The 12,573-nt window shown below is 38.8% G+C and overlaps 1 protein-coding gene across 1 annotated transcript in view; it reads left to right on the top strand.

Moving 5' to 3' along the window:
* The window catches only part of LUZP2 (leucine zipper protein 2), a 196,909-nt gene that overhangs the window by 120,467 nt on the left and 63,869 nt on the right, over positions 1 to 12,573 (top strand). The window contains exon 6 of the mRNA XM_009638176.2: positions 10,968 to 11,030. Coding sequence (XP_009636471.2) covers positions 10,968 to 11,030 — 63 coding nt within the window. The remainder of the gene's footprint in view (positions 1 to 10,967; positions 11,031 to 12,573) is intronic.

The raw sequence follows: 12,573 nt of genomic DNA, 5'->3' as shown, positions 1-12,573 counted from the left end.
AGAAACCTCACCTTTCAAGCCTTGTAGCGCTGGTGATAGCGCCTGCATGGAATTTGTGAATTAAAATAATATTTTAGAAAGTGCTGAAATATCCTAACATGGGAATTATTATACTTCTAGAAATCACTTTGTATTCTATAAGTGTGGAAAGACCATCCCAGGACAGAGGCAAGGAGAAGGTATTATCTAGTGCCTGTTATGTAGGTACTTATCTCTCGGTATATTGAATGAGCATAGCACAGTGGAAATATGTTTAATATGTGAATCAGTCCAGTAAAACTGCCTCAGGGATATTTATTTTCCTGATTGAAAGATATTGTAGTAGCTTCTTCAAAACAGCTGATGTATATTTTAGGTGTCTGTAGATCGTACATGCAATACTTCTTTTAAAAATTAAATGTATTGGCCAAAAAGTTCTGTAACAACAAATACTCAGCGCTCTGCTACTGAGAGAATTCAGGAGACAGAGCCTATTAATATTAAAGCGAACCTGAGTGATATGACTCCACAGAGAGCAGCATAAATATATTCCTTCGTCATCTCCTGCCCTTCTCCTTTCATAACTATGCCATTTATGTTTTAAGACAGATGTTGACAATTCCGGGATGCAAATGCGCAAGGATCTAAAAATATGCTTAATGCAGCATATCATCCCCTGCTGCTGGTACAGCAGAAACAGTGAAGTCATAGAGCAAAATGTAACCAATATGACCCTTCACTCCTCTAGTGATAGAGGAGCTTGTTTTTTTTGCAAGTCAGAAATGCATTTTATGTTTAGGTTATTTTTATTTACATGTTTGGTTGCATTCAGGATGTTTTTTTCATTTCTGTCACCTTGCCTTAATAAAGCTCTCACTGAGCTTTTTTTTTTTTTTTAAGCCTAACCTGCAGTTTGCAGCAGCACCAGCTTCTTTTCACCATGCTGTTCGCAAATGTCAAACAAATGAAAAGAAGGAGCTTCAGGCAAACATCTACCTAACTAGGTGTTCTGCTTTACTGATCCCACAAACCATCCCCAGGGCGCTGAGCCACATCTACCAAAGGGAAAGATCAAAGAATTGTCAGCTTTCTTCTCTAGATAATCTTGCGTGGCATAGGCAATTACCCTTCATTTCAGATATAAGTTCTGTAAAATGGCATTCTGTATTTAATATGCTGCTGTGTTCTTAATTGGAATATCTGACATGGAAAGAATTAGAAATGGCATTTGCTTCCCCATAACAAAGTCATGTTGAAATGACAGAAAGGTGTAATTGAAAATTAAATCAGTCCAATAAATGTTTTTGGGAATTATTTTCCCATCAGGAGCTACCTTTACTCAGAGATAAGGAAAATAAATGGACCTGACCCCTTGCAATCCAAAAGCAAAAAGCACCCTGGTTAAAAAAAAAAACAAAAAACCCCAAAAAACCCAAAAAAAACCCCAAAACTTGGTCCAGGACACTGATTCATTGCTGTAACATAGAAATGTTTCTGAGTGATGAGAGATTGAGAGAACTTCTTTCCCCACTGAACTATTTAAAACATGCATAGAAAAGATTACATGTACCAACACTTGATATTGCATCCTAACCCTATAAACAATAAAAGTCATTCAGGAACTTGATTTTTTTTCTAAAAATATTTTTTTTTGGTCTGTGGATAGGTATTTGCAGACTCCGGCAGAATATTAATATTCAGGTGTGTGTTCTAGCAAGTGTGAGAAGCTGCCCTATTTCAGTTAAAAAGAAAAGTTTTGGATGAAGGAAGAGTGAAGCAAGTTCCCAAGTATTAGAGAAGTATCCAAGTACTGTAGTCTTCCTCTTACAGTGCAGTTCTGTCTCCGGTGCTCTCTTTTAAAAATTATTTTATTTACTTGTATTTTATTTACATGTGAAAATGGAACGAAGCTGCATCGGGGGAAGTTCAGACTGGACATTAGGAAAAAGTTCTTTGCTGAAAGGGTGGTTGGTCACTGGAACAGGCTTCCCGGGGAAGCAGTCATGACACCAAGCCTGTCTGGATGACGCTCTTAGTCATGGTTTAGTGTTAGGTAGTCCTGTGAGGAGCAGGGAGTTGGACTTGGTGATCCAATGGCATCCTGGCCTGTATCAGGAATAGTGTGACCAGCAGGACAAGGGAAGTCATCGTGCCCCTGTACTCGGTGCTGGTGAGGCCGCACCTCGAATACTGTGTTCAGTTTTGGGCCCCTCACTACAAGAAGGATGTTGCATTGCTGGAGCATGTCCAGAGGAGAGCAACCAAGCTGGTGAGGGGTCTGGAGCACAAGTCATACGAGGAACGGCTGAGGGAACTGGGGTTGTTTAGTCTGGAGAAGAGGAGGCTGAGGGGAGACCTGATCGCCCTCTACAGCTACCTGAAAGGAGGCTGTAGGGAGGTGGGGGTCGGCCTCTTCTCCCTGGTAACAGATGATAGGACGAGGGGGAATGGTTTGAAGCTGCGCCAGGGCAGGTTTAGGTTAGATATTAGGAAAAACTTCTTCACTGAAAGGGTTGTCAGGCTCTGGAATGGGCTGCCCAGGGAGGTGGTAGAGTCCCCATCCTTGGAGGTATTTAAAAGAAGGATAGATGAGGTGCTTAGGGATATGGTTTAGTGGTGGGATGGCAGGGTTAGGTTAACGGTTGGACTCGATGATCTTAAAGGTCTTTTCCAACCAAAGCGATTCTATGATTCTATGATCCTTATGGGTCCCTTCTGACTCGAGATATACTGTGATTTTATTTTATTGGTACATGGAGGTGATAGCTGGGAGAGACAAGCTGCTTACCAGTCATGGTGAACCTCTAAATTCCACCTGGTGAACAGAAGGTGTGAGGATGGCTCCCAAATGACTGTTCACCATGAATGAACTGCAGCATTCTGAGTAGGCATCGTTCTCCAAGTGATTCTAATTGTGAGGACTGGACAGGAGATAAATCTCACCTAAGATGAGAGCTGTAGGCCAAAACCTATTGAGACTTGGAGACACGCAATTCAAAATACAGGCTAAAAGGGATGAAAAACAAACCCCACACCTTTAAATATAGCGTAAATAGTAGTTTAAATATAGTAGTCGTTACTAAAATTAATGTCTTTAATCAGAATTTTAAAGAGCTTTTCAGCCATCTTTTTCATCTGAAGAAGAGCTAGTCCCAGAGACTGCCAGATAGCTGGTGACTGGGTAACTGCTCTTGAATTCAGAGCACAAGTATTTCTAATAATAATGAACGATTGAGCCCTAAAGTGACTTGATTCCTTAGATCCCATTGCACATTTTTAATATGAAAGAACGCTATGGAAAATCAGCATCTTAACTCATTCTGTAAAAATGTTCAAGTTTTAAAACACAGCAGCAGTTCTCTAATACTGCCCAGAATGCTAATGGTTTGGCAGTGAATAACAAGGGAGAACGTCTTAAATCCAACTTAAACACTTAATCCTGGGCAGGGGAGAATAGTCTCGCTCTAGTCTGATACTCCTGTGCTTACCTGTGTTCTGAATGAGGTCTCAGACACAAGAAGAGCTATAGATCTGTGGATGGCTGGGGTTTGGTCTGCAACGTGTTATCTATGCAATTGAGTGATGCAGGTACAAATACTCATGGCAACTCAATTAAACCTTCCTATTGGGTCATCATTAGACGATGATTTTCAACGCAGTCTATCAATGATACGCGCTTTAGAGACACAAATCCCACTTAAGCCATTAATTTTTGTAGAGATGAGGTTTTATGGAGAAGCCAGTGTTTAGACTTTCTGTGTGGAAGCATTAAAAAGTTGAAATACGCAAAAAGATTCTGAGGAAAGAGCGTGTACGTGAGGAAGGCTAAATCAAAGATGAGTTATGCTGTATTGTAAGGCAACACATGAAATGCATTTTTTAGGTACAGAGAAACTTCTAACTACCACTAAGGTGCTGTTCCCTTGTAAGTGGTAGGCAGGCTCACATTTACGCGCTTGGGATGGAATCCTTAGTGTTCCACAGTTAGGATGGAATCAAATGTCAACATGTGCTACAGTTTTCTCCTGTGTTATTCTTCCCAGTTTTTTTTTTACATTATCAGGTGGGAATGTGACTAAAAGTCACTGTCTATACTGGATCCACTCCAAGATGCTGCAATGCCTTAGCTTATTATGACTTAAAATAAATGCATATATAGTTATCTTCTCATGTTTATATTTGTAAAAAGAGATTGAAACAAACCCGCTAAATATTTCAAACTGTATACTTTTCTTGGTATTTTATTATTTCTTTTTTCTTGTTATATTATTTATTTTATTGTTATTCTATATCTCCTTACTCTGGTTCTTTTAACATTGTGCTGCTTTATGTTTTAATGATTATTAACTGCTTTATGATGCAGCAAAACCGTGGTGGTAGCCACGGCTAAGAGATGTCTTCAGACAGCCTCATGCCGCTTCACTAGTGCAAAACAAAACTTCTTTAATGGAGAGCTTTGGTGATGCACAGCAATAGTAGAGGCTACCTGCAACAAACTTCATGTAAGGCAGGACTTCAGTAGCAGTGGTGTGTATGGAAGCAGTTGCCTGAGGTTACCGGTGTTGTCATCTGGCACATGTTAGACAGCTGATAAAGTACAGGCAGAAGATAGTGGCATTGCATTTCAGTTTTGTGCAATGGGATTATATGGGGCACAACTGCAGGACTGTGCTTCGGACATAAGGAATTGCTTATTTGCAAGAGCAGAGATGTTCGTATAAAGTTGGGCTATTGCTGTGCATCATTGTCATCTACGCACAAAGATGGGATACTACCAAAACCACTTTTCATCAGGAGCGAGCTCTGCATGCCTGGGTATATTTCGTGACTCTGCCCTTCCTTTTCTCTGGGTGCTTCCCTGAAGCACAAGTTATTCCAGGTTAATGTTTGGAAGAAGTTGTGGACACAGCACTTCTCAACGAAACAACAAAAGAGTGCGCTCAGTTCATTAGAAGACTGTGTTGGTGTCTGGGCTTCCCCTGCATGCCAGGGGTTTCACAGAAATGGGGTGTTTCTAAATAGCTGTACCCATGACCTGTGGCACCCAACACAAGACTCTTGCTGAAAGATCAAACAGCAGATTTTTGTGTGTTGCTCGTCAACTCCTTCAGCTCAGCTGGACTACCTGAAGTTCAGGAGGAAAAATAGCACCCTCTAGTATTAAATGAGATAGATATGCAGAGGAAAAGAAACGTATGCTGTTTGTTTGGGGAAGCTTGCTCTTAGGTGCCTTTATTGGTAATGTGAGAGTGTGATGCAGGGGGACAGGGTACAGAAAAAAACCCCAAACCAAAAAAACAGGACACTAAAAGTCCAAATGTGTCTAAGCTTACAGCAGCAGCAATGTGATGTGTTTGCTGGGGTCACCCAGTTCTGCTGTCAGCTTCTGGGTGCTGCATGCGCCTCCCAAATACAGTGCAGGCAGAGGCGTCGGAGGGCATTTCTGGGCATGGAGAGGCTGAAGCCTGGCCGTGGTGAAAGTGGGCTTTTCCCAGGAATTCAGAGCTGGAAGGACAATGGTGCTTTCTGAGTTTAGATCCAGACAGATCTGAAAAATGTGCAGTTCATATGCGCATCATCAGTACTAAAATACACTGATGGGGGCAGAATCCTTCAGCTGTTGGGCAGACTTGACTACTGGAAAACAGGGGAAAAGAGACTCAAACATCCTCCAGAATATCCAGGCAAACTCCTCCTCCTAGAAAAAGTCACAATGTCTTTGCAGGTCGTACAGGAAAGGTAGAGTTGCAGTACTTAAGGTCTTGTCTGAAGAACCTCACATAGTAGACTGCAGGAAACTCAATTTATCTGTCTCAGAAAGATGAAGGGTGAGCCACCCCTGCTGGGCTTAAAGCAATCACACTGTTTCATGCTATATAAAACATTTTTCATCATCGTGAAATACAAAGCTAATATCCAAAGCAAACTGGGTACCAATACATTGTGGTATCAGATAAGCCCAAATATTTGATTTTGGTCTGTTGTTGTCTTCTGGTTTCCCTCCTAAGGGTGCAGTGAACCACTTTGGTTTAACAGGAGATGGAAAACAGTTCATCTTGGCAATTGGCCCTGACACTCCTGCTGAGCAGAGTCCAGGGGGTTTTGTTGTTCTTGGGTTTAGTTTTGTTTTTTATGGGTTTGGTTTTTTTTTTTTCTTAATAGGATGCCCATAAGAGAGAAATGTTCCAGTGATGAGCAGGGGCTCAGCGTGGTTTGATTTGTGCTATTCATCAAGGGGAGGCAGAGCCAAATTTATCTTGTATACAGCAAACAACTGCTGTCAGACCTCAGATAAAATGTCTGAATTGAAGTTGATTGCTGGGAATAATTTTCTGAGAGAGAAAGTGATTTTCTTTCCTTGAACATACTTTGTGTCCTCATGCTTTCGAAGGCTAGCAGGCAAACTAAACTTGTTTTGTACTGATGAGATCTACATTGTACAGTTTGTTCATCCTGGGTTGAGATTTGATGCTGTTTCAAAGAGGTAATACTGGTGTTTCAAATTGTGAAACATGAACATAAGAGTATTAAAGCACTCATCTGTGTGGCCAGAGGTCAAGATAACCTAACTTCAAGAAATGACATCTGAAAATCTGTGCCTTCTACATCAATGGCATAATTTTACCCTCTGTAAGTAGAATATATGATACATCGGATAAATGTTAATCCCCATAATATCTGATTTACAATTATGATAAACCCCTTTAAACTGGACCCAGGGGTAGTTTGTCATATTTAACAATGCCTATAAACCATGACTCTTGCCTCATGAGGTGTTTCTTGTATATGCTAAATAAGGAGAGGATATTAGGAAAAATACAATACGTAGCTATATAATTAATGATTTTAATACAATGAGTTTGCAGAAAAGGAAGGAACAAATACTGCAACTGTAAAATTGCTTCTATTGAGCTTTTAAGTGTTTAGTGTGTGCTTTTCTTTTTAAATCTTTGCCTAAGTTTTCTAATAGGGAGATGGGAATTTAAAAAATAACTAAAAAAACCCCTCTGTCACACCTTTCAGCCATTACATATTGATACTGTAGAGAGGAGGAGATAGGAGAGGGAAGGAGACCTGAATTTCATCGAGATAAAAGTTAGTACAATTCTATAACACTATGAAAAGAAAGGACCGTTGGCATCATGGTTATTGTTTTCTAAGAATGCTAAGATATAGTCATATTTCTGTATTTTTCTTTCCCCTTCTCTGGAGAGGTGATGGGTTCAGCCTGTCATGGTAGGGTTTGCTGGTTTTGTAGTAATGCATAGGTGTGCCTCTTCAGATGGTTGGTGATCATTTAGGCCAGCTGCTGGCCTTTGACTCAGGAGATTAAATGACGGAAGCAAAGGGATTATTTTCAAAAGTTAGGAATAGAAAGGAATACATACCCTTCGAGCTAGCGAGCAAGGTTTTTTTTTTTCCTTGCAGGTTCCAAAGGCACACTGGCAAATCAACTATGAAGCTATGCTTTTGTATCAGTGGGAGATCTTTAGGCAACCTAAATATAGGGTTACTGTCAGTATTCATATGGTGAATTCAGCTTCCATTGAAATCGGAAAATATTGAAAATAAAATCAGAACTCAAAACCGTATGTGAATGTTATGTCAGTATAAGAGGAAAGGGGAAAAATTGCCCAGGGACTGACTGACAAATCTATTTAGGAATGAGGCAGAAAGCTTTTTATTTTCAGTATAGGAGCTCTGTGAAGAATCCGTTAACAAAACTGACAAGTCGCCAGTGAGAGATCTCACTTTTTTGGAGGACACCGATAGACGCCATGCTCATGTGTGATACTGTTTCTCAAGTGTAGGTGCAAGGGCAGTAAGGATCGATTGCAACAAGAGGATTCCTGCATGTGTGGCACCCACTGATAGCAGTTTTCTGCACCTGAATTTAGGAATGCACTGAAACTACTGGTGCGAATGAGTTAATAGATTTAGTAAATTAAGAATTAGATACTATAGTAACTTGGCTTAATGATATGATTACTCTGGCTAACAGTTTGTGTTATAAGCTTTCAGAGATGTTCAAATACATTAAAATACCTGCTTAGTTTGAATATAACGGTATCTTTTCTCTAAATGTAAAAGGCCATGTCTAATTAAAATCATTATTCTATATAATTTTAAAAGAGGCTATTAAAGACATGTTTACAGATACTTAATTCATTCCTTAAACTTTTATTAGTTCTTAAACTTGAAACGTCCGAGATATTTTCCATGCAAGTACTTCACAACAAATAAAATGTTTGAAATAAAAATTATGTAAATTTTGAATTAGTTTAACTTTGTCGTTGTTCTTTGAAGGATGCCTAATAGGAGGTTAAGAAGCACCATCTTGAATCCTTATCTAAGACTTAGAAGTCAGAACTTCTGTCCTGACTCAACAAGCATTTGTAACCTAAAAATCTCATTGATTGATCTGATTTTGAATAGACCCTTTCTAGCAAACTTACAGAATATGTACCTGATCAGACTCTTCATTTTGAACCATTTAATTCGGAATCCCGATCAACTCAGGCTCTATTATACTTCACGTGTTTTTACTGGTATACTTCACATTCTGCTATAGAACATTATCGCTATTAATCAGGAGGCAAAGCTATATTTGACGTGATTTGCTAAGTAACGTAAACACTCAAATTGTAAGCAAGAAGTTGTCACCTACCTCTGACAAGTTCCTACTTATTATGCTCTTGATAATTGTAACCTTTAATGCTTGCTCTCGTTTCTAAAACCATTAAGTGCATATTAAATCATGGCTGTTTTGTCTACATTCTGGTAACCTTGGGGTTTTTTGTTGCTAGTAGACTGGTTAATGAGACGGTATTGGTAGATCCTGTTAAACCTAGCTAAATCTATCTCATAACCTAAAATATTTTCATGAAGTTTTGTTTTTGAACTATATTCTTTGGCCAGCCTACTTTGGAACAAAACGTGGGACTCCCGACAACCACCTAATACAATGTGTGTCCTCCTGAGGTGGTAGGCATTCAGTCCTTCCCATTCTGAGTTACTGCAGGGCCTTCTCAAAACAGCTTGTGTAGAAGTTCTTGCGAACTCTTAATGTATCAATAGAGGTATTTCTTATAGTAGCTTATGCTGCGCAAAGGAAGATAAATGAGTAAAAATGTAAGGATTACAACTCATTCCTACTTTGATTCTGAAATGTGGATAGAGTCTGTTACCTAAACCAACCATCGCCAGGCTGTGGGGGGACTGGAGGATAATGAAGTTAATTAGTCAAAAAGCGATGACTTGACTGCCTGGGTTAATTAGGTGCAATTCCCTAATGAAGCAGTGCCTTTGGCACATCTGTTTAGCCATCACCCCAAGCGGTGATGCTGATCTTTTATGTGACACCAATCACATCTACTGTGTGATCACCGTACAACGTAGCTCTTTAGATGCACCCCCGGTGAGTAATAGATATGCTGGGTGTGCTTCATCCCTGGTTTCTATTTGGTTTATCTTTGTTCATCTTGTATCAGCTACTCAATTCCCTTTGTGCAGAGCCAGTTGTCTTGCTCTGTATTTTTACAGTGGTTAGTACGGTACGGTGCTGCTCTGTGATGATCTACAACATAATTTTCAAATAAAGAACAAAAAGTAATCCACTGTGAGACTTATGAGGATGACATTTGTTCTCCCTCCCCACACCCAGCCCTTTGCAAATCACATTTTGTGAGCCAGAATCTGGGTTGTCGCATTCAAAGTAATGTCCCAATTCCTTTTTGTTGCGTTACAGAACTGTGGGCGCCTGTGTCAAACAGCTGGAAAAGATTTGTTGTTTCTGTGGTGGTGTGTATTGGTGCAGGGTAGATAGCAACAGCAAAACATGTGAAATGTTGTCATATCTTCTTATTTTGAAACTGTGCAAAGGAGGTTTCAAATGGAATTTTAGTTTCTTTGCATTTGCTTTAATAGGAAAGTTTTTTTTCAAGAAAAACTCCAAGCTTATCATTTTGAAAATAAAGCTTCCAGTGTCAGTGGGACGTAGGCCTAAATTTGAACTGATGTCCTGGGTGAAATTACCCTTTTTTTCTCTAATGCCAGGTTGTTCTTGTACACAATGTTCAAGAAAGCTATTGCTAGTCGGTAATACATATACATTCCTGAAATGCGATGTGCTAGGTTTCTGTAACTATATTTACAGTTCATTAGCACAGGAGAAGTTGATTTTGGTTTTCTTTTCATTTCTTTTTAGTGTAAGCATGGTATGTCCAGCACTTGAAGATCTACTTATCGAATACTTATGTTTCTGAACAGTTTTGAAAGATGTCCACGCTGCAGAGAAATCTTTAGCCTTAACTGTCAATTATGGGATAAGATGAGCAAGGAGTGCAGAAAGAATTACCAGACTATTGAAAATTCTTTTTACCAAGTTTTATTATTTTCCCTGAAAATAAGAATAAATACATTTAAAACTCCTATATGAAAAAGCATATTGAGTTGGCAAAATGCCATTGGGTAGCCAACCTTCTAAAGTTTTTGATTATCTGCAGTTTTAGATTTTGAAATTTAGCAAAAAGACCCCATGAATTTGATCGCCAAGGTCAGTGGTGAGATCTTGGCCCTGTTATGCAGGTGTTATGATAATTTACTGAAAATTATATTGAGCCATGCAGTTGACACCAGGTACGGATTAGAGGCTTGGGTTTTTGGGTTTTTTTTCCTTTTTTACTCCAGCATATCCAATTTAAATAGCTCTCAGTTGCTGGAGTGTTTTGGAAGGTTTCTGTGTGCAATCCTGTTTCTGTAAAAGCAGGTTTTAATGGAAAGTCATAGCCCTGTAGAATTCTGTAAGAGAGGATATTGTGCCATGATGCATCTATCTTGTCTTCTTATCTGCTTCTTTGCTGGTGACTTGAAGGTGTTATCCATGTATAAAATAAAACTAGTGTGATCAAATATTTAAACGGTCCCTTAATATTTCAGTAACTCTCAGTAATAAAACTCTATTATTTTTTCTTTCTCCCCACTCTCAGAACAAAAGCCTCAAAAACAAGCTCCTGTCAGGAAACAAGCTCTGTGGTATTCATGCAGAAGAGGTAAGCAAGGTTCCTCTCTATTCTAAATCTAACATACGCAAGAGAAGCTTGTGTCAGTCTTTTCTACTGAGGTTCTGGTACAGGTTATGTTATGTCTGTACGGTGAGTGTTCCTAAGGCGCTCATCTCGGCTTAACTCTGTGACTTCACTAGAAACAGCTCATGTATGAGAAAGCAAGCTGCAAACTCAAGTTTTAGACAATAAAATAAAGTATGGGCATGCTTCTGAAAAGTATAGGTAGCTCCGTAGATGTATACTATACATCTATAACATATATAAAACTAATTTCCTTTCCCTGATCTCCATGCCTAGAATAAGACAGGAATAGCTGAATGCCTTTTTAAAAATAATTTATGGGGACAGGAAAGATTTATTATTACTGATTTCTAGGATGTTTCATTACTTCAAGGAAAAAGGGTCACTTTGCAAAACACAGGGAACAAAATCTCCCCTCTACTGAAAAGCAAGCTAGCAAAGATAGTTGATGGTACAAAGGTCCTATTTTTATTTTTTTTTTGCAAATACATAAATGTACAAGTAACTGCATTCATACAAGCAGTCCCTTTAGTTATTTAACTTTTCATGAAAGAGGATATTACTATATATGAATCTGAATTACTCATTTACATTACTTTAGTCATATTTTTTCCATATATATCTTCTGCAAAAGTCATTGCACCTTGCCAGAAGGAAAGAGAAACGTAACTCATTTCTTCTTGACTAAAATTTTCACAGTTATGGTTGAACATGTTGTCTTCATTAAAGACTCTTCTTTTTAACTTAGAGGTCAAAATTTAAGAGGTCAAAGTAGTGATTTCTAGTTCTATTAGCTGTTCAGCCTAACTGAAGAACTGCAACCACTGTTTCTGAAAAATCTTCAATGGTAGGAAATAACAGGGTTTGGGTTTCTTTGCTAGCTTGTCAACATCTATGTTATCTTCCTGTATCACCATTGTTGCTTTCAAACATGCCACGGTATATGAATACAAATATATTTTCTTCCCTTGTTTACTGCTAAAAAATTGGCAGTGTGTGCAACATAGCTTCCTGTTTTCCCATCTTTTCAAGTTTGTTTTTCCTAGCTGCATAACATCTTGAATGTTTGGTAATTAACTTTAAAATCTTTTCCCTGATTATGTCTCCTTTAATATTTGCAACATAAATGTCTTTAAATCTAAGGGTGAAGCCTAAGATTAAATTAAATTCAGTGTAGTGTGACAAACCTTGCTGTCAGAGAATTTCAGAAAACTAAACATAAGCTAGCTAGCTTGCAAGGCAGCAGATTGTGAGTGTATTTTAAACCTTAAGAATCTCAGAATTTATGAATCATCCTAGGAAATGTGTGGCTTTTAGGTGGGCTAATGCCATTAGAACAAGCAAAGATGCTACAGGAGCATTCTTTTTTTGTTGTTGTTTTGCCAGTTAGGTGGTGTCAGCCAGGGAAATGCAGTGTATTTTCTGCTCTTTAATTAAGTGCTATGCTCACCAAGCATAACTACTGAGTGAAATCAGTATCCTTTTAGTTATTAGAGCCTTCATCCCT

Source organism: Egretta garzetta, unplaced genomic scaffold (genome assembly GCF_000687185.1).
Source record: "Egretta garzetta isolate BGI_Z169 unplaced genomic scaffold, ASM68718v1 scaffold455, whole genome shotgun sequence".
Lineage (NCBI taxonomy): Eukaryota > Metazoa > Chordata > Aves > Pelecaniformes > Ardeidae > Egretta > Egretta garzetta.
The sequence above is the reverse complement of the archived record's forward strand: the minus strand, read 5'-3'. Positions and strand labels throughout refer to the sequence as shown.